This window comes from Ictidomys tridecemlineatus, chromosome 3, assembly GCF_052094955.1.
Source record: "Ictidomys tridecemlineatus isolate mIctTri1 chromosome 3, mIctTri1.hap1, whole genome shotgun sequence".
Lineage (NCBI taxonomy): Eukaryota > Metazoa > Chordata > Mammalia > Rodentia > Sciuridae > Ictidomys > Ictidomys tridecemlineatus.
Window position 1 is genome coordinate 1,159,031 of NC_135479.1, and position 25,611 is coordinate 1,184,641.

A 25,611-nucleotide genomic window follows, 5' to 3' on the forward strand; every position below is an offset into this window, starting at 1 on the left:
CCACCCCCGACCCAGTCCCCAGCACTCCCGAGACTCTACCTGCACAGTACTCAAGGGACAGATTCTCCCTCCCTAAAGGGGAACTGAAAACTCTTGACCATAGGCATCAAAGTCCCTGGGTAAAGCATGGGGGCCATGGTCTGGTTCATGCCCATGGTGGAAGGTTCTGTTACTGGCTGGATCCTATAGGAAGAGGAGGGTAGCAAGGCCAGGACCCAACTTTGGGAAGGCCAGACTAAGAGACTGCAGACCCCAGGCCGCTCCCTGCCCAGCTCTGACCCTGTATGGTGGTCTCCGAGATACTTCCACCTGGAGCCTTCCCTGCATTCCTTCGGCCAATACTGAGCACACAGGAGACGGCCCAGAAATAAGACATACTGAACACTTCCTGCATGCCAGGGCCAAGGCCACAAACAGGGCTCAGTCCCTGCCTAGGACAGGTGGGAGTAAGGAAGGGGTCTTCCCAGGGAGGTAAGAGGATGCTTGGGAAGAGTCTGCAGAGACCAGTGGGGTGACCCTCCCACAGGAGTTTCTTTTTTCTTTTTTTTTAAGAGAGAGTGAGAGAGAGGAGAGAGAGTGATAGAATTTTTAATATTTTTTAGTTCTCGGCGGACACAACATCTTTGTTGGTATGTGGTGCTGAGAATCGAACCCCGGCCGCACGCGTGCCAGGCGAGCGCGCTACCGCTTGAGCCACATCCCCAGCCCTCCCACAGGAGTTTCTGTGGCTTCCTGGAACGGGAGGCTAAGGGGGGGAACGCTACAGGGTTTGATGAGGACTTTAATGGGATCAAAGGGCAGGAACTGGAGCCCCCATGTGCAGAGTGGGGTGACTACTAGGTTTGTGATCTCCAGAGAAACTCAACATTCTGGGAGGTCTGGTGAGCAGACCAGAGATGGGTGGAGCTGACCCACCCGGAGGAAAGGACCCAGGTGGACTCAGTGGGAACTCAAATGGCAAGGAAGCCAAGAGGGAGGCTTTGTGGCAATAGAGGGTTCAGAGGTTAGCCTGAGGAGGCTGAGCCCTGGCAGACAGGTCCTGTCTCATGAGAAGAGGCTTCAGAGCTTCAGAGAGGACGAGGGCAGAACTGGTTCCCAGGAGTGGGGCTCCATACTGGCTCACGCTGGGCCCAGGTTCCGGGTGCCTAGTAGCAGAAGCTACTAAGAACAGCACAGGAAGGACGGTAGTGGGCTGCTGGTCCCTCCGTAGCTGCCTTTTCTTGGCTGTGGGGACCAGAGGAGCCTACCGAGAGCTGTCCTTCCAGGACACCTGGAGACATCCCAACATGGAGAGCCTGCACTGGACCTGGTCTTCAGTTTGAACAGAGAACGAGGTTCTGTGAGAACAGAATGCCATAGCCATCTGCAGCCCACCTGACACTATCAGAACTTGCTCAGGGACATCTTCCTCCTGCCAAGGCCTGAGTAAAGGTTCTGGGGTGACAGCCATTAAGAAGCCCACTGACAGGACATGGCTGCTGTGCCTCCCCTTGGCACACACAAATTCCGGGGCCTTGATTTGGCCATGCCCTGCCCCAGGCTCTTTCATGATTCTGCACTTTCCCCAGAACTGTGACTCAGGTCTGATGAGGACTTCAGCGGTGTTTCATCAAGATGTTTATTCATGAGAGTTTTCATATCAAAACACTGCAGCTTCATCAATGTGCCAGGACCCAGGCAACCAAAGCCTCTGGCAAGGCTCAGGTACTTTAATGAGTTTTATTTATTGAATAAAAGCGTCAGCATGGTGATGGAAAACAACAAACAGGCTCCAGTCCTCATTTCAACCCTGTCACAGCCAAGGACTGTCTCCAGACCATAGCCATTGGGTCCCACTAGGAAAAGGGGGACTCAGAGGCCATCTTGGGGTGGGGGAGGGGGTCCAGGTGCAGTGTGGGTGCCTCATTCCTTGAACTTCCACTCCTGCCGGCACATGGGGCAGTGCTGTTGCACCTGCTGCGCGTTGAGCCACTTGAGGATGCAGTGCATGTGGAAGCAGTGTGAGCACTGGCCCCACACCAGCGGGCAGTCATCGCCAGGCACCTTACCTGCAGGAGGGCCAAGATGGGACAGCATTAGGGAGGGCCCAGCATTCTCAGGCAGGCTACACAGAGCATGTGGCAAGCCAAAAGGGGTCCCAGGACAATAGGCTGTGGCTCCTACCCCAGGCCAGTACCTCTCCTGTCTCATGTTTCAAAGACAAAAATCTGGTCAGGCTCGCTTGTAATTCCAGCAGCTTGGGAGGCTGAGGCGGGAGGATCACGAGTTCAAAGCCAGCCTCAGCAATTTAACAAGGCCCTAAGCAATTCAGTGAAACCCTGTCTCTTAAATAGACATCAAAAGGGGGGGTGCTGGGGAATGTTGCTCAGTGGTCAAGCACCCCTGGGTTCACTCCCTGCTACCAAACCAAACAAACAGAAATCAGGGGTATGACCAGACTCATTCTCACATAGCCCTCCCCTACCAAGGTCTGCCTTGAGATGAGGCCCCACCTGGCTGGGCACCAAATTGGGAGGTCAGGAGCCACTTATAGGTTCAAACAGGAACTCCTTTATTGCCGGAACTCCACCAGCACTCCCCGGGAACTCTCTCCACCCTCAACAAGGATCCACAGGAACTCAAGGGGAACTCCCCAAGAACTCAAAAGTGGGGGGGGGCACGCAGCAGGAGCTGCCCTATTGCTGGACAGCAGGAGTCTATATACAACTGAATACACAGCCTGTTTCAATCCAGCATCATCCAGTCACAGCAATTATAAACACAGCTTAACTTAATTACCATCATCCTCTCAACCACTCCTTCTGGCAAAATGCCATGTGCCATCCCTAATCAGCTGTGGCTCTCAACACCCACCCCTACCCCAAGTGAAACAGAGGGGAGCTTAGCAACCTCCTCAGAGGGGAGGGAGTCTGGCTGGACCACCAGGACCCTGTACCTTTAGAGTTTGGGTAAAGAGACAACGTCTGACCTCACAGGCCTTGGGGACCATCTGTGGACTCTTGACTCACTGTGATAACCAGAAAGTAACATTACTGGTCAGATGCCAAGGAGCTGATCTGAGCAGTGAGCTATTCTCTCTTTATCAAAGCAGGAGGGGTGGAGACCTAGAAGATCCTCTCCTTGGACTTCAGGGATTTGGTGACCTACAAGCATCCTGGGGACACTGGTGTTTAAGGGCCAGCTTTCTTCCCACGTATAGCTTCAAAGGGCCCCATCTCCAAGGTCAGGTGAACAGGATGCAGACACCCAACCTGTGGGTCTGAAAATGCTTCCTGTGGAGAGGATAGTGCAGAGAGGGACACTTCATACTATCAAAGTTGTCCTGATCTCTCAGGACCTATGCAGAGCACAGCAATGCTCCCTAGTCCTGCCCCAGTCAGTCAGTCTAGCACCAAGGAGCTAAATCTCACTGCCTCTAACCCACCCTCTGGTGCCAGCTCTATGTCACATCTGCTCCCAGTCTCCACACAGTGCCTGTTCCATCATTAGCAGAACTCTCAATGAAATCACCCCTTTCAAATTAGGGTTAGAGTCTGAGACCACAGTTGTGGGCACCCAGTTGGCCCTGGTAGGAGGGTTACTGTGGAGGAAGGTACTCCCTTCCTTCCAGATACTGGTAGGCAGCCTGCTGGGCATCCAATGACAGAGGTCTGGCTGGACCTCCTGCGGATGTCTCGGGAGGGCTTGCTAGTGTCCTGATGAGATATTTTCTTTTTTTTTTTTTTAAATTAAAACACCTCTCAACAAGACCGCTTTCACCCAGGCCCCTCTGGGTCGTGTAGCAGATTTATTATAGCCTTAGTCACTCTGGATTGCTCACAGTTGTTAAAGAAATGTGGCACTAGTTAACCTATCCAGAAAGCATATTAGACTGCCAAACATTTTGTACATTAAAATCAGATCCCGCTAACTCCAAGCATTGGACTGAATTCCCTATTCTCTACAGCCAACAGGCCATTTTAACAAAAACTCTGCACACTGCACAAGCATGAAATGCTGAATGTTCAACCACAAAGATCTTCTTTTCGTGTCCCAAAGACACCCCTGGCATGCTGCAGGCCAGGCTCTGTAGGCTATGTGTGGGTCCATCCTAAGGGGTCTAGCAGGTCTGGGTACCCCACAGCCATCTTCAATCCACAGGACCAACTGCCCATGCCCAGCCTATGGGGGAGACCAGAAAAGGCAAAGTTACTGAAAATGTTTCTGAATTATTTCCCACGTTAAGTAAATGCTCTACCACTAAGCCACACCAAGGTCTTTTTGTTTTCTCTATCTTATTTTTTTGGCACCAGGATTGAACCCAGCAGTACCTAACCACAAAGCCACATCCCCAGCCCCTTTTTATATCTTATTTAGAGATTTCTCCCTGAGGTGCTTAAGGTCTCGCTAAGTTGATGAGGCTGGTTTTGAACTTGAAATCCTCCTACCTCAGTCTCCCATGATGCTGGGATTACCGGTGTGCATGTGCCACCACGCCTAGCTCCTTTTTGCAGGGTCTCAAGGAGTTGCCTAGGCTGGCCTTCAATTGGAGACCCTCCTGCTTCAGCCTTTGGAGTAGCTAGAAGGCAGCAGTACATGCCTATACCTGTCTCACAGATTTTTCTTGGTATCAGGAATTGAACCTAGGTGCTCAACCACCCAGCCCTTTTTGTTTTGAGAGAGGATCTCACTAAGTTGCTTAGGGCCTAAGTGGCTGAGGTTGAACTTGCAATCTTCAGCCTTCTGATTTGCTGGGATTATAAACATGCATTACCAAGCCTGGCTTTAGGAGTTATTTAAATACAATCAATCAGTGATTTCTTTCTTGCATGTGCCACCACACCCAGCCAATCAATGATTTATTTCTTAAGATACATTTCACGTATCTGATTAAGTGAGAATGCATTAACTCCTGGATGATGGGATTTCTTTTCAACCAGGGAAGATATAAAAATTTGGGTTAGGCTTGGTGGCACATGCCTATAATCCCAGTGACATGGGAGGCTGAAGTAGGAGAGTCACCAACTTTGAGGACAATCTTGGCAATTCAGTGAGACCCTGTCTCTAAATAAAATACAGAATAGGGCTGGGGATGTGGCTCAGTAGTCAAGTGCCCCTGAGTTAAATGGCTGGAAGAAAAAAAAAGGACTAGGGATGTAGCTCGGTGATAACGCACTCCTGCATCCAATCCCTAATACCAAAAACCAAAGACCCCAGCCCCCAACAACAAAAGGTCACACAGTTTACTTTTAAAGACTTAAGCATGAAGGCTGGGGATGTAGTTTAAAGGTAGAATGCCTGCATAACAGGTCTAAGGCCTGGGTTCCAGTCCCAGTACCACCATGAAATTTTTTTTTCCTTTTTTAAGGTATGACCAGCTCAGTAGTGCATACCTGTAATCACAGGGATTTGGGAGGCTGAGGAAGGAGAATCATAAGCTGGAGGCCTGCCTTAGCAACTTAGTGAGACTCTGTCTCAAAAAATAAAAAGGGCCGGGGCTGTAGCTCAGTGCTAAAGAGTCCCTGGGTTCAATCCCCAGTACTGAAAAAATAAAACACTTCTTTTTTTCTGGGGGAAGTACTGGGGTTGGAACCCAGGGTCTCTCTCTCTTGCACATGCTAGACAAGTGCTCTACTACCAAGCAATATCTCCAGCCCAAAGGTGTCCTTCTCTGTTTCACTGTTTGAGAATTTTCCAACAAAATGTCTAAAACATATCTTTCTTGGTGCTACGCATGCTCTGCTGGTCTCCAATTCCTGGGCTCAAGGGATCCTCCTATCTCAGACTCAGAGTAAGGCCCACAGGTAGGACACCGGCTTTTGACCGGATTTTTTTCGGGGTGGGGTGGGGTGTGGGGGGATGGTGTTCCAGGGATCGAACTCAGGGGCACTCGACCACTCAGCTACATCCCAGCCCTATGTTCTATTTTATTTAGAGACAGGGTCTCACTGGATTGCTTAGCGCCACATTTTTGCTGAGGCTGGCTTTGAAGTCGCGGTCCTCCTGCCTCGGCCTCCCAAGCCTCTGGCATTGCAGGCGTGGCCTCGGCGCCGGGTTGGCAGATCTCCGCAGGAACGGGATCCCAACCTGCCCGGCTCTTTTCTGGAAAGGAGACGAAAGCCAGGGGTTTCGAGGCCGGGATGGGTCAGTAAGAGCTGGGCGCGCAGGAGACACTTACAGTCTGGACAGCAGCCATTGAACGCCATCCTGCAGATCCCACAGTTCTCGTCGTTGGCCACCCAGAGCCAGGTGGCCACGCCGTTCCAGCACTTGATCTTCACCTTCATGGCGGCGGGGCCTGCGGGCGAGGGCAGAGGGTTACTGGCTAACGTTATTCTGCGCAGCTGCAGCGTGTGGGCAGCGAGGCGCCCGACGGCCGGGGCTCCGCGCTCTCGGGCGTCACGTCCGCGGAGGCTCACGCCCGCCGGGCGCAGGAGCCGCAGGCCGCTCTGCTCGCCGGGCTGTGCTCGGACCTGCGCCCGCCACAGGGCGCACTGGTTCTCAGAGTCGCCACGACGCCGCGCGGAGTCTCCAGCGGAAGTGAGCGGGGAGACGGGGTGGCGGCTCCCCCGCAGGCCCGAGGGAGGCGGGCTGGGGGCCTGGCCCACGCCGTTCGTCGCCCGAGGGCAGCTCTCCCGGACCCGCGCGCCCGCATCCCCACCCTCGGGCAGAGAGGGGCGCCAAGCCCCGCCCACCCTGGGCCCTCGCACCTACGCCGCCTAATCACGCGCCGCCCCGCCCTTCCGTTGGCGGCGCCGGCGGCCGCGCGGGAAGGTATAAAAACGACCGCACCGCGTCCGGCGCCTTCAGAGCTGCTCTCGCCGAGCCCGGCTCCCAGTGCGCACGCGTCTGACCACCCCGCGCGCGCCGCAGCCAATCGCCTGCCGCTCCGGGGTCGCAGCGCCGGAAGGCCGCGCGCGGCGCCGGAAGTGACGCGCCAGCGTGCTGACGCGCGGGCTCGAGCTGAGGCCCGATTCCGCGCCCGCCATGGCCGACAAAATGGACATGTCTCTGGACGACATCATTAAGCTGAATCGGAGCCAGCGAGGCGGCCGCGGCGGGGGCCGGGGCCGCGGCAGGGCCGGCTCCCAGGGCGGCCGTGGAGGCGGGGCGCAGGCCGCCGCGCGGGTGAATCGAGGCGGCGGACTCATGCGGAACCGGCCGGCCATCGCCCGCGGCGCTGCGGGCGGTGGCGGCAGGAACCGGCCGGCGCCCTACAGCAGGGTGAGTGCGGGGCCGCGCGGGCGCGAGCGGGCGGCCCGGCAGGCGCGGGCACCGTCCGCGGAGCGGTGGGCGGGGACGAGGTCGCGCCGCGAGGCCCGGCCCCGAGGCGGGGGTTCTTCCGCCGCTTTGTGCGATCCCGCCGGCCCTCGTGGCGGCGGCGGCGGGAAGGCGAGCGAGCGGCCCCGCGGGCTGGCGCGGGAGGGCCGGCTGGCGGAGCGGGCCAGGGGCCCGCGGCGAGGCTCACGGGCTGTTCCGCTTGCGCTTTCCCTTCAGCCGAAGCAGCTTCCCGACAAGTGGCAGCACGACCTGTTCGACAGCGGCTTCGGGGGCGGTGCCGGCGTGGAGACGGGGGGCAAGCTGCTGGTGTCCAACCTGGACTTCGGAGTGTCAGACGCCGACATCCAGGTAGGAGCCCGCCGCTCGCGGTCTTGTCAGCAGCACGGTCCCCAGGCCCGTCTCTGGGGGACGAGGCTTGTTCCCTTTTTGATCGGACCTCAAAGTCATTTAAAGTGGTCTGGGACCGGGACGTGGCCCGTGGCGGCGTGCTCGCCGGCGTGTGCAGGGCCCCACTGCAGCCCCCAGCACTGCGGAAGGAATAGGTGGCTCCGTGTTTTTTCTGCTCAAGAGGCAGTGTTGGTGATGGCTGGGGCAGGGTGCCGGGCCCCGGAGCCCGACCGTGTGACCTTGCCATGGGGACGGAGCAAGGCCAGTGAGCACTCACAGTGTCTCAACACTTTTTTTAAGGTGGTTTCTGGCATCCACTGGAAACCGCTTTTGGTGAACTCCACTTCCCTGCTGTGTGCCTGCGGCCGGAGCAGCCCCACACTCTGGGTTCCCTCTCCAACTCCCAGCCTGCCTGAGGTCAGGGCAGTTTCCATGGCGTGCTTGACCTCAGTCTTTGAGGCAGGCTTGAGTAGGAGGAGAGGGAAAGGTGAGCAGCCAGAATCTGCCTTGGGGGGGGGCTCGGGTCAGGGCTCCAGAGGCAGTGGGCCCTTTGAGCCGGCCTGGTCTATTGGACAGTTTCCCTTGCTCTTGGCCTTTTCTGTTTTGTAAAACATCCCTTGAGTGTATTTTAAGTTTTCCATTGTTGAAAAAGAGAGTGCCTTAATCTTTGTACCAGGGAGCGTTGCAACTTGCTTTATCTGCATGGTGGTACAAATGTCAGGTCCCCAGATGGGCAGGAGATTTCCTGACTCAGGTGCTCTTAAAAGTTGCTGTTTCTCCTGGCCCATCCCTTCCCACAGTTCCTCTTACCTCTGCCCCATCCTCTTTGTAGATGGCTGCCAGGGATGTACCCCAAGCATTCATACTTGCAGGGACTGACCCTGGGCCAGTAGAGGAACACAGTGCAGCTGCCTTGTCAACACATGCTCTTTCTGACTCCTAGGAACTCTTTGCTGAATTTGGAACGCTGAAGAAGGCGGCTGTGCACTATGATCGCTCTGGCCGCAGTTTAGGGACAGCAGATGTGCACTTTGAACGGAAAGCAGATGCCCTGAAGGCTATGAAACAGTACAATGGTGTCCCTTTGGATGGTGAGTCTGGGGCTGGGCCCAGGATGCCTGTGGGGCTCGTGGAGTTTGGGGCTGGCACCTGTCCCTGTAGGAATATGGGTTGCCCCTCTGGCTGAGGACACTTTGCATTTGCCCCTTTGTCTCTCTCTTCCATTCTGCCACCTCTCATGCTGCCCCACACATCTGGACCAACCTCTTGTGAACCCCCATCCAGCAAGCTACATCCCTCCCCTCCTTCAGCTCCTTCCGGAAGATTCACTTCTGTGAAGCCTTCTCAGAACCGCCATAGTACACCTGAGTGCGGGGCTGTAGTCGTAAAGACAAAGGTACCTGTTCTTCTTCCGTCAGGTCACCCACACCTGTCCACCCATGAGCACCCTGGACATCTGAGCAAACAGCCCACCTAGCCTGGACTGAGAAGGAGTGAGGAGGTGTTGGTGGGGTTGTTGTTGTTGCCAATTTGTTGTTCTCCCACCAGACTCTCCAGGCCATTTCCCTTGTTGGGGGCATTGGAGACACACAAAGGCCCTTTCCAGAGCTTGCATGGAGACCAGGGTATGGTGCCCCCTGGGCTGGCTTCAGAGCCTCTGGAGTGAGCCTTCTTATGTTCTTTGCCACAGGCCGCCCCATGAACATCCAGCTTGTCACATCACAGATTGACACACAGCGGAGACCTGTACAGAGGTGAGTTCCATGGTCTCTGGGGTCTGTGGAGATCAGCTTTGTTGTGTGGTCATGTTCCCCTCAAGGCTTTCCAGCTCGGTCATTGAGTTCTCTTGTCCTCGCCAGCATAAACAGAGGTGGTATGACTAGAAACCGTGGCTCTGGAGGCTTTGGTGGTGGTGGCACCAGGAGAGGAACCCGTGGAGGTAGCCGGGGAAGAGGCAGAGGTACCGGCAGGAACTCAAAGCAGCAGCTCTCTGCAGAAGAGCTGGACGCGCAGCTGGACGCCTATAATGCAAGGGTGAGTCCCAGCAGGCCACCAAGGCCACAGTGGGGGAGTGAGTCCTTTGGGGTTAGCAAAGCTAGGAATGGGCCGAGGCCAGGGCCTCCTGAGTGAACCTCCTCCCTCTGTTTCAGATGGACACCAGTTAAACAGCCGGGCAAACCGTGTGTGGAACAGGACCCAGACGTCTCGTCCCTGCTCCCTGGTGGGAGGGGGTGCTGGGCTGCGCAGCCAATGACGGATTTGTTTCTTTTGTGTTTTAAAATAGGATTTAAAAACTCATGTAAAGGTTTTTTCTTTTCTTTTTTTTTTTTTTAATTCTGAAACAGACCTGTTTTGTACCAAGTTATTTTTGGGATAAATTTTACTGGTTGCTGTTGTGGAGAAGGTGACGTTTTTCACCTTTGCCATAATAAAATAGAAACGTGTGTAGACCTGGAAGTGTCTGGTCCATCCCGCTGCTACAGCCCTTGCCTGGCAGCGCTGGGTGTCTGCCCTATGGGAGGGGAGAGTAGAGCCATCTGTGGCACCTGGCATGGGGTTGGAACTATGCTTTGAAGGTGGTGGCTGCCACTCTCCTGTCCCCTTCCCTACCTTTCCTAACTCTTTACGCTCTGATTCAGTAGGTGGGAGGACACCAGAGGCGCAACAGCCCCTTCCCTAGAGCTGCCTGTTCTCTCTGCCTGTGCCACAAGGTTAAGGGTGGGTGGGTCATCTGTGCAGTGTCTAGAGGTCTCCCATGACAGGCTGTTGGGCTATCCTTTCCCTTCTCTGCACTGTATCGGGGAAACCTGGGCTCTGAGGTTCTGATTCTTCTGTGTGGTTCCAACTCTTCATAAATAGGATGTACATTTTCCCCTTAATCTTGTACAGTTGTGCAGATAATCAAATCTAGGGGCGTTTGAGTCCTTCTCGTACAGCAGCTTGGTGTGTGCATAGGTCAGGTCCTGTGCACACTTTCCCATTTCTAAGTTGTCTCTGGCTCCTTATGCCTGGTGCAAGGCACATGTTCTGTTATTGCCTGTTGTCCTGTAGTGGTAGGGAAGGGTTCTGTGTGTCCCAGCACACCCAGTCTTCCTGGATGTCTGCATCCTCGGTTGGCTGACCAGGACATTGGAGGGCTGGCTGTATTTGATAATGATAAAGTAGGTAGTGGAAGTGAAGGCAGAACCTAACCTCTATGCCAGAGGGGGCAGGGCAACAGGGACAGCTTGATGTCAAGTTAGTTGGTGATACTGTTTTGAGAATGGGTTGGACATGGAGATAAGAGCTTTAGATCTTACCCTGCTGGGAGGACCCTGCTGGTGTGTGAGTATTGTGGAGACTTGAGGCTGGAGAGGGAATTCACTCAGGGGAACTGACAGCGCTCTCTGCAGACAGTAGGTTCCATTGGGCACATGCTCCAGACCAGCTCTGCTTCCGAGTTTGGTCTGACTCGAGTCATGCAGGAGAGAGTGTGTCAGTTACAGTGACCCTACATAAAAATCAGTGGCTGCCATCTGAACAGCCTTTCCCTGTGCCAGGAAGGGCCACTACTATTAACAAACAAGGTGACTCATTCTGGCTCTCTGAGGCAGCTCGTCCAGTAGGGGAAAGGACTGCTGCAACTCTAGTTGCCAGAGCAGAGGAGTCAATGAGAGGCAAGGCAGTCCATGCAGTGGGACGGAGGCCGTCCCTGAGAAGGTGGCCTCGAGTGGTCCTGAGTGTTGGAGCCATACCCGCTGCCTAGCAAGCAGAGGAAGCACTTGGTAGGTGTACCTCACAGGGAGGAGTGAGGAGAGTTAGGGGCTATGACCTTCTTGGGAGGAAGGAACACCAGAATGATGTGTTGTGAGGTGCAGTAGGTAGGTGTCAACGGGGAGAAGACCCCAGGAAGGAGCAGGCTGAAGGTGGCAATCACGGATTGGCTATGTCACACACGCGAGAGGTGAGGCAGAGGCACCCAGGTGTCTTGTATGAGAATGCTACTTTGAGTTGGACATCTTTGGTTTGGTAGCTGGCAAGTGGAGGTGGCTCAGAGGAAGGCGTTGGAAGAGATGGAAATGGGGTCACATCACAGGAGCAGTGGCTAATGTCTGCTGTGGGGACAGTGGCATGCGGGTGGCAAGCCTGGCCATTTGTAATTAGTGTTGCTAGTGTGGCCAATCTGGAGGCCACCTGGCTTCCTGTAAGTGATGAGCAAAAGAGCTGGGTCACCTACTTTCTGAAGTAGACCTTTGTTCCCAGTGGGCACCACAGGGAAGACCTCATTTGTCCTCTGAGCCATTTAGTCTGGATATTTTTCAGGGAAGAAGATAGAGGCTCTTTTTGTGGAATGCACATGCTGTAGTTCAGGTCCTCTGGAGGCTGGTGCCTCAGTTTCCTGCCTAGAGAGGGGGGAGGAAACCACTGACCCCAAGAGTGTTTGAGGAAAGGATGACTTGAGACTTGATGTTCTGCAGGTTTTTCTCCTTTATTCTCCCTCAGACCATGAGCTGCAGATGTTTGGTTGGCTGCCAGAGCCCTTCAGGTGCCTGGGGCGACCCAGTTCCTTTTGTAGCCCTGTGGTCTGCATGAGAAACTAGAGTAATTGGCTCAAAGGAGGGCACGTGACTCAGGAAGGGCAAGAGGGGGGCTGAGCTATCAGATGTGCTGATTGAAGGAAAGGTCAGCAATGGGGAGAAGCAGCAACTCCAGGTTTCAGAGCTCTTCCCAGGTTAGCTCACAGCACCCAGTGCTGACGTCAGCTCCATGCATGGGGAGGTGGCTCTCTGTTGGAAGCAGAAGGAGTGGAGCAAAGGCCCGCCAGATCCATGCATTGAGAAGGAGGAGTCCTCCCTTTGGAGTTCGAATCCTATTAGACCTAACCTGACCTCGCTGGGTTCAGTGATTCAGTGGTTTGGTTGCTATATGCAGACACCATTGTAATAATTTGTCTTGCTGTTTATACCTTGCAATGGGTTGATGGTTTAAGTAGGAAATGAAACACAGTAATGATAGATATGATGGTGACAGAAGAAGTAGGGGAGTGGAGGTGCAGAGGTCAAGGTAGACGGAACAGCGCGCTCCATAGCAAGCCGCACAGCTGTCAGATGTCTGTTGAGACCCTGGCCTGTGCCTTGTACTCTATTCAATGTTCTATGTAGTTTTCTCCTCTTTTCAAGAATCTAGTGATATGATCTTTTCACTTTAGAACTTAAAGAAAATGAAGTTTATTAACTCACCCAACAAAAATGTGTGCACCTGTTGCAGGGATAAAAGCACTGAACAAAATACATAATCTCTTAACAGAACTCTAGTACATTCTAGTGGAGAAAAAAGAGGAGGGCTGGGGCTGTAGCTCAGTGGTACAGCACTTGTCTAGCATGTGTGAGGCACTGGGTTCGATTCTTCAGCACCACATATAAACAAGTAAAAAGTTCATCAACATCTAAAAACAATTAAAAATAGGATTGCTGGGCAGGGTGGTATACTCCCATACTCCCAGCAACTTAGTGAGGCCCTAAGTGACTTAGTAAGATCCTGTCTCAAAAAATAAAATGGGCTGGGGATGTGCTGAGTGGTTGAGGGCACTTGGGTTCAATCTGTTACCCTAAAAAAATGATGAAAGGAAGTGGAGTACAGACACAGGGTATCCAGTGAGGCCATGGAGGAAAACCTTGCAGGGTGGAGTTGTGAACGCTTGGACAGTGGAGGTGAAGCTCACTGGCAGAGGCAGAGAATAGCACACACCAGGGAAGGGTAGGAACCGCCCAAGATCCCAGTGTGGGGGTGGTGTAGGTGACCTGAGGCATTAATGTGAGGACACCAGCTAGGGGATGAGCCAGTGAGTGGAGGGCCAGAGTTTCACTCATGGCCAGTGGACCAGGGCCATCCGTGTTAGATGGCACTCCATCACTGAGCTCTGTCCCCAGCCCTAGGAATTGAGCCCACGGATCCATGTACGCCAGGCCAGGGTACTGCCACTGTGCTACACACCAAGTCTTTAAGTTTATTTTGTTGGGGTGGGGGGATTGGGGATTAAACCCAGGAGTTTACCACTGAGCTACGTTCTCAGCCCTTTTTATTTTGAGAAAGGGCCTTACTAAGTTGCTGAGGCTGGCTATGAATTTGCAATCCTTGAGTTGCTGGGTTTATAGGTGTGTTCCACCATGCCTGGCAATCCTTTTCGTGTCTGGATAAGATAGAAGTTATCACAGAAAGACTTTCTTTCCTGGGAAACTTGGAGGATTTCACTTGAGAACACTGTAATGACCTTCATGGGGTTGAACACTTTTGGCATTAATCCATGCAACAAAATAGATTCAAATACTGATTTGTTACCAGGCCTGGCGGCCTTCACCTGTGGTCCTAGAAACAACTGATGTTCTTGAATGTGATGAATGCCTGTACTCCAGTCTGTTGTGCTGTTAGCTGCTGGTAGGACCTTATAGGCTGAAGGGCATTTGGAAGTTAGGTTTTTGGAAGCATGCCCTTGAAAGGGATATTGAGACCCTGGCCTCTTTCACTTCTTGGCTGTCATCTTAAACTATGCTGCCATACACCCAAACAAGCTGCCAACAGCTCATGGACTGAAACTGGAAGCCAAAATAAACTTTTCTTTGACTACATTGCTTGTCTCAAGTATTTTATCACAGTATCAGAAAGTTCAGTGTTGTTAAATTTAATAGAAATATGTATCTCTTGGGGCTGAGGTTGTGGCTCAGAGGTAGAGCGCTCGCCTATCATGCATGAGGCACCAGGTTCTATCCTCGATACCACATAAAAATAAAAGATTTTGTGTCCACCTATAACTAAAAAATAAATGTTAAAAAAAATAAGGCGCATGCCTATTAACTACTTGGGAGGCTGAGGCAGGAGGGCCCAAGTTCAAGGCCAACTGAGCAACAGCTACACCCCATCTCAAAAACGGTCGGGGCTGTGATCTAGCATCTCGCTTCAATCCTTCTGTTAATGTCAGCTTGTTTATTTAACTGAATGTTTGAAAAGCTACTGTGTAATTTTGGTGTTTGTATTCGTTGAAAGAATTCCTGTATAACTCTACCTAGACTCCCCTGATGATGATTTGCTGCAGTTCTCCATGTTTTCTGAGTGAATCGAGAGAAGAATGTAGACAGGAAACTTTATCCCAAAATCCTTCTGTGAGATTTATTTATTTAGATACTAGGGATTGATCCCAGGGGTGCTTTACCACTGAGCCCTTTTTATTTTTTACTCTGAGACAGGGCCTTGCTAATTTCCTCAGCCTGGCCTGGAACCTGTGGTCCTCCCGCCTCAGCCTACTGAGTCACTAGGATTATAGGTATGTGCCTTTATGCCTGGCTCCATAAGTATCTTGAGATATTTAGGTGAATATGTTTTTCTTCATTTTTTCCCCACTAATTTTAGCATCTGTTGGATCTCAGAAGCAACTGTCACGGCTTTTTATATTTTCCACATCCTTCGACACTTACTAATTGGAATTCTTGCATAAGCGGCAGCACTCCTCCAGGGTTTGTTTAGGTGGTTGTCAGGTCAGGACGGACACTGTTGCTCCAGTGACTCTCCGGGCAGGAGTGCTCTTTGAGGTGGCCTGTGCCCTTCGGACGTGCTCATTGCCTTCACTAAGCACTTCAGACATCTTGAGAAACCCCACACCTGAAGTCACAACTTCTCCAAAGAGCCCTGGTGCTTTCCCATGGAGACTGGCATTTATCAACCAGGATTTCAGCACTGGTCGTGTTTGCTACTTCTGGCCCTCAGGGCACAGCACAGAAAGTATGTGCTAAAACACACCTACCTACTGCTGGATTGATTTCTGTGGATATCTAGCTGGATGTAGACGTTTTTGGAAAGCCACGAGTTCCTACAGGTGTCTGACCACCCCAGTGCCGCAGGGCACTCCTGCCCTGCCCTTATCTGTATTTTCTCCCTGTGACGGAGAAGCCTGGCTCTTGGTGCATGCCATTTACTTACACAATTTCAGTTTCTGGTGTGCCCAAACCCCTGTGAGGGGCACTTTCAACCACAGTTATTGGCAGGTTAGCGCTCCTGCATTTGGCCTCATGGGGTCCAAAGTACTGCTGTCCAGTGTAACCTAGGTGAGTGCTTCTCGCCCGCCAGCTGCCTGTGGTTTGTACAGTGAGGGGTGTCTGTCGTGGTTCATATGTAATCACCTGTAATCCCAGTGACTTGTGGAGGTTGAGGCAGTTCCAGGGCAGCTGGGCAATGTAGCCAGACACTCTCTCTAAAGAAAAAGGGACTGGGGATGTGGCTCAAGCGGTAGTACGCTCTCCTGGCATGTGTGCGGCCCAGGTTCGATCCTCAGCACCACATACAAACAAGGATGTTGTGTCCGCTGAAAATTAAAAAATAAATATTAAAAATTCTCTCTCTCCTCTTTAAAAAAAAAAAAAAAAAACTTAAAAAACAAACAAACAAAAAAAAGATAAAGGGACTGGGGATATACCTCAGCAAGGGCTTGTTTAGGGCCTGGTTTCAGTCCTCAGTACTGAAGAGGGGTAGTGCTTTTATCTAACTCACATGCCAAGTTCAATTGCTTAGGTTGGTCTCGAACTTGCAGTCTTCCTGCCTTAGCTTCACATAATGCAAACAAATGCTCAACCACTCAGCCATTCAGCCCTATTCCTTGTTGACTTTTTTTTTTTTTTAGTTGTAGATGGACACAGTACCTTTTTTTTTCACTTATTCATTTTAATGTGGTGCCGAGGATTGAACCCAGTGCCTCACTGTGCTAGGTGAGTGCTCTATCACATAACCCCAGATCCTCCTTGTTAACAATATTTTTAAATTTTAATTTATGAGTTCTAATCAGCTATACATGACAATAGAAAGCTCTTCGATTCATTGTACACAAATGGAGCAGAAGTTTTCGTTTCTCTGGTTGTGTATGAAGTAGTCACTCTGTGCGGTCACATATGTGCCCAGGGTAATGATGTCCATCTCATTCTACTGTCTTTTCCTTTGCCCACCCCCAACATTTTTTTAAATATATATATTTTTTAGTTGTAGATGGATATGATACTTTTATATTTTTAATGTGGTACAGAGGATCAAACCCATTGCCTCACATGCAAGGCAAGCAGTCTACTACTGAGCTACAACTCCAGCCCCCTTGTTTTTATTTATTTTTTTATAAAGAGAATTTTTTTTTTAATATTTTTCAGTTCTCGGCGGACACAACATCTTTGTATGTGGTGCTGAGGATCGAACCCGGGCCGCACACATGCCAGTCGAGCGCGCTACCGCTTGAGCCACATCCCCAGCTCCCTTACTTTTAACATTTTTTTATATAAAAATGAGGTGGTGGACTTACCTAGTGTGCCCAAGGTTCTGGGTTTGATCCCCGATGCCACAAATAGGTAAATAAAAGAAAATCTCTAGTTCCCCATGATGCTTCTTACTCTCCAGATAACACACATTCTGCTCTGAGAATGTTTCTTTTTTTGTTTGTATTTTTTATTTTTTAATATTTTTATGTAATAAAAAATAAAAGTCCTTGTCCAACCATCCTTGTGGGGCATCTGTCTGTCTCTCACGCAGGTCACTCAAGTTAATGGGGAAGAAAGAACAGGGGGTCCAAGTCTGAGGTTATAAATAATAGAAAATAAAAGATCTTCCGTCTCCAGCGGGGGGAGGGAGGAATAGATGAGAGTCTTTTTTTGTTTGTACAGTACTGGGGATTGAACCCAGGGGTACTTTACCACTGAGCTACATCCCAGCCCTTTTTATTTTGCCCAGGCTGACATCAAACTTGCCATCTTTCTGTCTCAACCTCCAGGGCCACTGGGATAACAAGTGTGTACCACCATGCCCATTTCATCTTTCACTTGGTTGTAAAACTCTTGCTAAAACCTTTTTTTTTTTTGCACTAGGAATTGAACCCAGTGCTGCTTAACCACTGAACCACATCCCCAGCCCATGTTTTATTTTTTGAGACAGGGTCTCAGTTGCTGAGGCTGGCTTTGTACTTGTGATCCTCCTTGTCTCAGCCTCCCAAGCTGCTCAGATTACAGGCAAGGGCCACCACTGCTATCACAGTTTTCTGTGGAACAGAGGTCTCTGCCTGTGAAGAGACCTCCTCAACCCTAGGGTAGCAAAACAAAAATAATGCAGTAAACATTTGTTTTAAAATATGTTTTTTAGTTATAGATGGACATACAATATCTTTATTAATTTATTTTTTATGTGGTGCTGAGGCTTGAACCTAGTGCCTCGCACCTGCAAGGCAAGTGCTCTACCCACTGAGCCACATCCCTAGCCCTAGATCTGAGCTATTTGGAAGGCTGAGGCAGAAAGATTGCAAGTTACAGTAAACATTCTTGATGAAACCGTTCTTTTCCTCCAAGGCCATTCCCTCAGGATGCATCCCTGAAGGGGGATATCACTGAGCCAGCCAGACATGCCCAGGTGTGGTGTGAATCCCACTGCATGGTTGAGAGCAGCAGCTCCTGTTTTCTGCACTCAATCTCTCTCCCTTCTTCAAAACCAGCGACGCCCTTTACAAGGAAACACCATGCCAAGTGAGGGTCTCAACTCAAGGCTGTAGACACCGCCAGCAGACTGATCCTCTCACATTAGGAGGAGCAAAAGGGGGCCTTAGTGCTTAGAACCTGTCCTCCCAGAACTCCAGTGTTGGATTCACAGCTCCCCAGGTGGCAGTACTTCTAGGTGGGGCCTTTGGGAGTAAGTGAATCCCTGCCTTGGGGAAGGAAGCAGTCTCCACCTGACACCAAACCTGCTAGTGCCTGATGTCTACTTCCAGCCTGCAGATCCTGGAGAATTAAGTAAATGTCAGTCTCAGGTCCTGTTCAGTAAGGCAGGATGAGCCTCCTCATCAGGAGACATCGCAGCCAACTGCACTGCAGTTTATGGCTCTCAGCGCTGGGGATCAAATCCAGGGTTTTGTGTATGCAAGTGTTCTACCACTAAGCTAAATCCCCAGCGCTAGAATCTTAGAAATTCCGGGCTGGGGTTGTGGCTCAGTGGTAACCGCTTGCCTGGCATGCATGAGGCACTGGGTTCAATCCCCAATACAGGCCAGCATGATGTTGCGTATCTGTAATCCCAGCAGCTCAGGAGGCAAGTTCAAGGGCAGCCTCAGCAATTTAGCCAGACTCAAAATAAAAAGGGTTGGAGGCAGGGAAGGCATGGGGCTGTAGCTCAGTGGCAGAGCATTTGCCTAACACATGTGAAGCACTGTGTTCCATCCTCAGCACCCAATAAAAATAAAGGGGCTGGGGCTGTAGCTCAGTGGCAGAGTGCTTGCCTAGCATGTGTCAGACACTGGGTTTGATTCTCAGCACCAAATAAAAACAAATAAAGGCGTTGTATCTACAACTACAAAAAAATTTTTGATTTGTTTTTTTTAGTTGTAGTTGGTATCACAATACCTTTATTTATTTTTATGTAATGCTGAGGATCAAACCCAGCACCTTGCACATGCTAGGCAAGTGCTCTACCGCTGAGCCACAACTCCAGCCCTACAACTACAAAAATTTTTTTAAAAATAAATAAAAGTATAAAAGGGGGTGGGGGCTGGGGAAGTGACTCAGTGGTAGACCACCCATGGGTTTAATTCCAGTTCCAAGAAGAAAAAAAGAGCCTGAAAAACAACAAATGAGGCTGTCTCAGTGGTGGAGTGCTTGTCTAGTGGCATTCGAGAGGCATGGGGTTTGATCCTCAGCACCACATAAAAGTAAACAAAATAAAGTCTACCACGCGGCCTGCGCAATGGTTTCATTAATGAGGTTCTAGGCATAAAGTTAGTTAGAAGAGATCGAAATAAAACACAAAGACTCAGTTACCTTATTTCTATTGCTAGGTCCGAGAGGCTCCCCTCTCTGGTTCGCTCCTCTAGCCGCCCAGCAGGGCAGCAAGGATTACTCAGGGCTAGCAGGAGAGAGAAAGAGTGAACACGCTGGGGACTAGCCTTTTATTGGGGAACAAGAGATTCAGGGGAGAGTTCCATCCAATGAAGGTTGAGGGGGTGCTGCACTCCAAGGTCAGGGTCAGTGATTGGGTCCCCAGGGTCAGTGGTCAGGCACACCCCCACACGGATGGGCTCTCTCGTCAGCAAAGGGTCGGGAAAGCTTCGACATAGCCAAAGTGCCTCAGGCCCTTAACGGGAGTCACCCAATCACGTGTCAGAATGGCTTCCCACAATAAAGGCATTCTGTCTATTTACAACTACAAAAATAAAAAACAAATGAACTAAAAATAAACAAGAAAGAAATAGTGTCTGACACACAAACTAAATCTGAGCTATTTGGAAGGCTGAGGCAGGAAGATTCCAAGTTGAAGGCCAGCCTGGGCAATTTAGCCTGTCTCAAAAAAAAAAAAAAAAAAAAAAAAAGACTAGGTATGTAGCTCAGTGGTACACTTCCCATGGGTTCAATCTCCAATACCAAAGAAAGAAGAAAAGGGAAAAGAAAAAGTAGAAAAAGATTCAGAATACAACCAAGGAAATATTGACCAGACATTTAAGATTTTTGTAAATATTTTTGATCGTTAAACCAGGTAACTGTTCTGTAAAAAACTCCAAACTGGTAGTAATGTGTGTAACCCCAGCTACTTTGGGGCAGAGGCAAGCGGATCCCAGGTGAGGCCAGCCTAGGCAACTTAGAGAGACCCTGCCTCAAAATAAATAAAAAGGGCTGGGGGTGCTGGGGATGTGGCTCAAGCGGTAGCGGGCTTGCCTGGCATGCGCAGGTCGCTGGATTGGATCCTCAACACCACATAATGTTGAGAGCCACAGCCGAGTCAGGATGGAGCCTGGCATTGCCAGAAGGAGTGGTTGGGAGGTGAGGCCAGCGAGCCATTAAGATGATCATAACTAAGTTAAGCTGTGTGTAATTGCTGACTGGAGGGTGCTGGATTGAAACAGGCTGTGTATTCAGTTGTATATAGACCCCTGAAGTCAGGCAATAGGGCGGCTCCTGCTGCCTCCAGCGCCGGCTACTTTTGGGAGCCCAGAGAGCTGAGTTTCCCCGGGGAGTGCGCGTGGAGTGCCAGTGGATCCTGTTTGAACCTAAAAGGGGCTGTGACCTACCGATTTGGTGCCCAGCCAGACTGCGGCAAATAAAGATGTGTCCACCGAAAACTAAAAAATAATTAAAAAAAAAAAAAGGGTGGGGTGGGCTGGGGCTGAGCGGTAGAGCACTTGCCTAGCATGCGCGGGCGCTGGGTATATCTGGGGTATATCTCAGCGGTAACGCACTCAAGTACTAAAAATACAAAAAAACAGAATCCGCGCTATTTGGAATGGTTTGTCACAGAGCAGCAGACACCTGAAGCAGGCGAAGATCGGCCAGGGCCCTTCTCATTAGGAATAAAAATGCAGGCTGAGGCAGGAGGATCCCCAGTCCAAAGCCAGCCTCAGCAAGGGCGAGGCGCTTAGCCACTCAGGGAGACCCTGTCCCGGGGATGGAGCTCTGAGGCTGAGTGGCCCCACCCCCGGACCCGCGCCTCAAAAAAAAACCACTGCTGACATTCACAGCCGCAGGCCTGTGGCCAGCAGAGCAGGGCGGGGCGCCGCTGCTGCCCCGGCCCACAAGCCTGCGGTGCAGGAGCCCGTCCTCGGGAGGACCGGGTCTCCTGCGAAGGCCAAGGTCGGAGACCCGCCGACGGGGCGCCCACAGGCCGCCCTGAGGGACAGACGCGCGCAGACGTGGGGGCGGGAAGCGAGGCCACCCGCGCCAGCGTCCCTTCCGAGCAGAACACGCAGTCGCGCGCTGTGGCCGCTCGGGGCCGGGCTCGGGGCCCCGAGGCGTGGGCGTCAAGCAGGAGACCCGAGCCCAGAGGTGCTGCGCGGCCTCCAGGGGGCCGGACCCGCGACGCGGGGCCAGGCCGGCCATGCCCGCGGCCCGGAGGCGGAGGCCAGGCAGCTCACCGAGGCCGACTCTACAGTCACAGAAACAGGGCTGGGGTGCGGCTCCGTGACGGAGTGCCCGATCCCCTCCAGCTGACCCTAGGTGGGCGTGGGACAAAGGGACAGAGTCGCGGGCACCGCAGCCAAGGCGCAGAACGGGCCGAGAATGCGGGCCCTGAGCGCAGGGTCGCACCCATTCAAGGCGACCCCGGCAGGGCGGGAAAGTGCAGCTCTCCACCGACACCGCCCACGCGGGACGCGAAGCCGACGCAAGATGGCGGGCGCACAGCCTTCTGCGCACGCGCGCCGGCCCCGCCCGCGGGAGCGGAAGTCGCGTGACCCCGGAAGTAGCCGTCCGGGCGGCGGGCGGCCGACGACGTTCGTCATTTGCTGCGGGAGGGAGCGCTAGCGCGGCGGTCGAGCCTCCGGTGAGTGGCCGGCGGCGCGCGGCGCGGCGAGGGGAGGGGCTGCCTTTGTGCCGCCGCCTGGCCCGCGCAGGGTCTCGCGGGCGGCGGCAGTGCGGCGGCGGCGGCCTCCCGGCGGGCGGGGCGGGCCGGGGGCGCTGCGCAGGCCCCGCCTGTGCGGGCGCCTGTCTTCGAGCCGCGGCGCGGAGGCTGGGGTGGGGGCGCCCCCGGGGCTGCACGCCGGGCCTCCGGGGTGGGCGCCTGCCGCCTGCTCCAGACGCCAGGCCGCGCCCCGCCCCGCCCCGCCCGGCCCGGATTGCAAGCCCTGCGGAAGCGCGGGCCGCGCCCAGGGATGCTATCGCCTGCGGCCACGTTGGGGCGGCGTCCGGCCGCGCGCTTGCGGGAAGCGGTGGCGTGGATGGGCTCACGGGCCACCCCCGCCTCGCGAGTCCCGACGGCCCTATATTCCCGCGTTTAGGCCCCCTTCCTGGGCCCGAGGAGGGAGGCGCTGGCCGCGCCCTGCGGGCTGCGCCCGGACCCCTCCGTACCGCCTCGGAGATTGCCGAGTGGGATTCCGAATGTTCTTAGAGCCCCTGGAGGCTGATCGGTGTCCAGGCCGAAGGAGACTTGTCTGCGACAGCGCTGTCGCTGCTTGGTTGGCGCCGCCCTTGGCGGCTGCTCCACTTGTCCGAGGGTCCTGAGAATACCGATCCTGCAGCAGTCCCAAGTTGTAGCCACGAATGGGGACGACCTCGTGCCTCTTGGGGCCTGTGAGATCCAGAGGGCCCGGACATCCGAGCTGTAGCACAGCACATGTCTGCCTGCACGTGGCTCCCACAGGGAGCTTCCCTCTTCAGGGCTCTCAGTCCCAGGGCTCAGTAGGGATCCCTTGGGTGAGGGCCTGGAACTTAGAGGCACAGCAGACAGTAGGGGTTTAGTGTTGGCCCTCCAGTTTGGGTCTGGGTTCGGTGCCTCTGCTGGGGAAGGCATCTTTGTGCCTTTATCTCCCCGAGGAGCAGGCTGCGTTCCCATTTAGTCTCCTATTTGGAGTGGGGTCCTTTCAGAATGCCCCCCCTGAGGCCGCAGGGGCAGGTGGCTGGTGAGTCTGAGGGAGCTGCCCCTGCTATTCAGACTCACCAGCCACCCCTTCTTGTCCTGCTTCCTGCACTCTGAGGTCTGGTACTGTCCAGGCTGTCATAATCCTGCCTACCCACAGGTGTCCCATACCCAATCTAGAGGTGAGCATGGCAGAACAGGAACCCACAGCCGAGCAGCTGGCCCAGATTGCAGCTGAGAATGAGGAAGACGAACACTCAGTGAACTACAAACCCCCGGCCCAGAAGAGCATCCAGGAGATCCAGGAGCTGGACAAGGATGATGAGAGCCTGCGCAAGTACAAGGAAGCCCTGCTGGGCCGCGTGGCTGTCTCTGCTGGTGAGTAGCCCGTTGGAGTAGGGACAGAGTGGGGGCCCATCAGAGCAGCAGCTTTCCTGCAAGGACACCTGTCACTCTGCTTAAGCCTCTGCTCCACTCCACTGCTTGTCTGTCTGATGGAGGAGGAAGACCTAGTGGGTGGGAGTTGGGCTCCAACTTGCTGTCTTTCCCCAGACCCCAATGTCCCCAACGTCATCGTGACTCGCCTGACCCTGGTGTGTAGCACTGCGCCAGGCCCCCTGGAGCTGGACCTGACAGGTGAGAGAGGAAAGGGGACACTGAGGTCCCTGGGTGGGGCTGGCTGGCACCCTGCTGCTGCCCCTAAAAATAATTTCCTGTAGCACAGGGGCCCTCTGGTGGGGCATGCAGGAAGTGCAGCGAGGTGCTATTGGAGGTTTTGCTTTGTGTTGGGGGGAGGAGATGGGAGGGGGTGGGGTGGGGGGGAGGGAGCTGGACAGTCAGCTGAGCCTCTTCCCCAACACAGGTGATCTGGAAAGTTTCAAGAAGCAGTCCTTTGTGCTGAAGGAGGGTGTGGAATATCGGATAAAAATTTCCTTCAGGGTAAGGCCAGGACTTGGGGAGGCACTGGGGGTGTATGGCTGGAGAACCTGGCTGACCTCACTCTGGGTTCCTACAGGTGAACAGAGAGATCGTGTCAGGCATGAAGTACATCCAGCACACATACAGGAAAGGTGTCAAGAGTGAGTAAGGGGCCAGGTGTGGTGGTGCTCAGCTATAATCTTGGTAACTCAGGAGGCAGGAGCAGGAGGATCACAAGTTTGAGGCCAGCCTCAGAAACTTAGCAAGGCCCTGCCTCAGAATATTTTAAAAAGATCTGGGGATGTAGCTCAGTGCCCCTGGGATCAATCCCCAAGACTTGGCGGGGCATGTAAGAGCGGGCAGCTGTGGTCTTCCCCAGAGGGCCATTGGCACTGGTGACCATACCCTTTCTTGTGTTCTGCAGTTGACAAAACTGACTACATGGTGGGGAGCTATGGACCCAGGGCAGAGGAGTATGAGTTCCTGACGCCCATGGAGGAAGCACCCAAGGGCATGCTGGCTCGGGGCAGTTACAACATCAAGTCCCGCTTTACAGATGACGACAAGACTGACCATCTGTCATGGGAGTGGAATCTCACCATTAAAAAGGAGTGGAAGGACTGAGCCCCTGCCAGGAGGCAGGCAGGGCAGACGGACAGACGGACGTGTCCCACCCCACTCCCCTCCCCATCCCAAACCAAAGTGCTGACAGGGCCCCTTCCCTGCCACCATCCCACCTGGCCCACAGGAAGCTCCTCAACCCTCCCTCTCCCACCCTCCCGCCTGCAGGCCCTTATGGTCTCTAGTGTCATGTTGCTGCTTCTGCCTGTGCAGGGGTGGGGGGGCATCCAGCCCAGGCTACTGCCCCCTCTGTGTCTTGCCAGGTTCTTTCTGCCCGTCCTACCCCAGATTCTGGCTTTTAGGGATTGGAGCACTGTCCAGGTGCTCAGCCCACTTTGTCTCTGCCCAGTTGAACTGGGGTACATAGTGCAAGCCCGTGCCAGCTGGCCTCTGCCCCAACACTCCCTGGCCACTTCATCATTGCTGTCAGTCACCGTCTAACCATGATGCCTTAACATGTGGAACGTGTATTGGGGGGGGCCTTCACTAACTCTTAACTCCCCCTGTCTGCATGAGCATGTGGTCTCCCCTGTCCCTGCCCTGTTTGTGATCTTGGTGACCCGGGGAGGCCTGGGGTGTGCTGCTGCCCAGCCTGCCAGGGCCTAGGAAGCCCCTTCCCCTCTCTGGGTTAGGGTTTGAGGTGATGCCAGCAGCTTGGGGAGGGCCAAATTGCCAAACTCCATGCCTCCAGCCCCATCTGGGAGGCAGGTATGTTCACACCTCTGCCTTCTCTGATCCAGGAGGCACTGCTCAGAGCCCTTGAGGGATAAAGCCAGCGGCAGAGCCTTACTTGTCCCACCTGGGCCCTGTGGCCTGGAACCTTGTGCCTGGCCTGTCAGTATTTATTGCCTCCATTTGTGCCGTCCTCTGGGCTGGCTTGCCTGCTGCCTCTGCCCCGGCTCTCAGTGCCACCATCCTGGGCAGGCCCTCCTTGGACCCAACCAGGACAAAAGCGGGACCAAGCGCACACAACTGTTGGGAGCTGTCTCCTGTGCCTCCCCTCCCTGTCCCCGTGTGGTGTCTGCCAGGCCCAGGCTTCGACAGGCAGAGGAGCCTGCCCTGCTTCTCTTCCGACCGGGAAATAAACACCCTTGAAGGAGA

At 53.4% G+C, this 25,611-nt stretch overlaps 3 protein-coding genes across 5 annotated transcripts; 2 read left to right on the forward strand and 1 right to left on the reverse strand.

Moving 5' to 3' along the window:
- Positions 1–1,600: 1,600 nt before the first annotated feature.
- Positions 1,601–6,830, reverse strand: Anapc11 (anaphase promoting complex subunit 11). 2 transcript variants are annotated; one of them, XM_005332673.5, is made up of 3 exons: positions 6,690–6,830; positions 6,158–6,277; positions 1,601–2,048 (listed from the first exon to the last, which is right to left on the reverse strand). In XM_005332673.5, exons 2-3 carry the CDS (start codon positions 6,264–6,266, stop codon positions 1,903–1,905), a joined length of 255 nt encoding a protein of 84 aa, XP_005332730.1. In that variant the 5' UTR covers positions 6,267–6,277; positions 6,690–6,830; the 3' UTR covers positions 1,601–1,902. The 2 variants fall into 2 exon arrangements, with proteins under 2 accessions (XP_005332730.1, XP_005332728.1); XM_005332671.5 differs by having other exon boundaries at positions 6,694–6,828.
- Alyref (Aly/REF export factor) lies at positions 6,824–10,097 on the forward strand. Its single transcript, XM_078041421.1, has 6 exons — positions 6,824–7,203; positions 7,477–7,608; positions 8,591–8,738; positions 9,338–9,401; positions 9,507–9,681; positions 9,798–10,097. The coding sequence occupies exons 1-6, from the start codon at positions 6,967–6,969 to the stop codon at positions 9,810–9,812; spliced, it is 771 nt and encodes a 256-aa protein (XP_077897547.1). The 5' UTR covers positions 6,824–6,966; the 3' UTR covers positions 9,813–10,097.
- Positions 10,098–21,787: 11,690 nt separating this feature from the next.
- Arhgdia (Rho GDP dissociation inhibitor alpha) lies at positions 21,788–25,611 on the forward strand. Of its 2 annotated transcripts, none has more exons than XM_078041429.1 (6): positions 21,788–21,939; positions 23,152–23,349; positions 23,524–23,607; positions 23,834–23,910; positions 23,987–24,050; positions 24,314–25,611. In XM_078041429.1, exons 2-6 carry the CDS (start codon positions 23,160–23,162, stop codon positions 24,511–24,513), a joined length of 615 nt encoding a protein of 204 aa, XP_077897555.1. In that variant the 5' UTR covers positions 21,788–21,939; positions 23,152–23,159; the 3' UTR covers positions 24,514–25,611. The 2 variants fall into 2 exon arrangements, with proteins under 2 accessions (XP_077897555.1, XP_077897554.1); XM_078041428.1 differs by having other exon boundaries at positions 21,791–21,939; positions 23,132–23,349.

Excerpts from the sequence above, each read along its gene's own strand:
- Alyref (XM_078041421.1), top strand. The coding sequence starts at position 6,967 with ATGGCCGACAAAATGGACATGTCTCTGGACGACATCATTAAGCTGAAT. Across the intron at positions 7,204-7,476 it reads GGCCGGCGCCCTACAGCAGG|CCGAAGCAGCTTCCCGACAA; the intron begins GTGAGTGCGGGG and ends CTTTCCCTTCAG. Across the intron at positions 7,609-8,590 it reads TGTCAGACGCCGACATCCAG|GAACTCTTTGCTGAATTTGG; the intron begins GTAGGAGCCCGC and ends TCTGACTCCTAG.
- Arhgdia (XM_078041429.1), top strand. The coding sequence starts at position 23,160 with ATGGCAGAACAGGAACCCACAGCCGAGCAGCTGGCCCAGATTGCAGCT. Across the intron at positions 23,608-23,833 it reads CCTGGAGCTGGACCTGACAG|GTGATCTGGAAAGTTTCAAG; the intron begins GTGAGAGAGGAA and ends TCCCCAACACAG. Across the intron at positions 23,911-23,986 it reads GGATAAAAATTTCCTTCAGG|GTGAACAGAGAGATCGTGTC; the intron begins GTAAGGCCAGGA and ends GGGTTCCTACAG.
- Anapc11 (XM_005332673.5), bottom strand. The coding sequence starts at position 6,266 with ATGAAGGTGAAGATCAAGTGCTGGAACGGCGTGGCCACCTGGCTCTGG. Across the intron at positions 2,049-6,157 it reads CAATGGCTGCTGTCCAGACT|GTAAGGTGCCTGGCGATGAC; the intron begins GTAAGTGTCTCC and ends GCCCTCCTGCAG.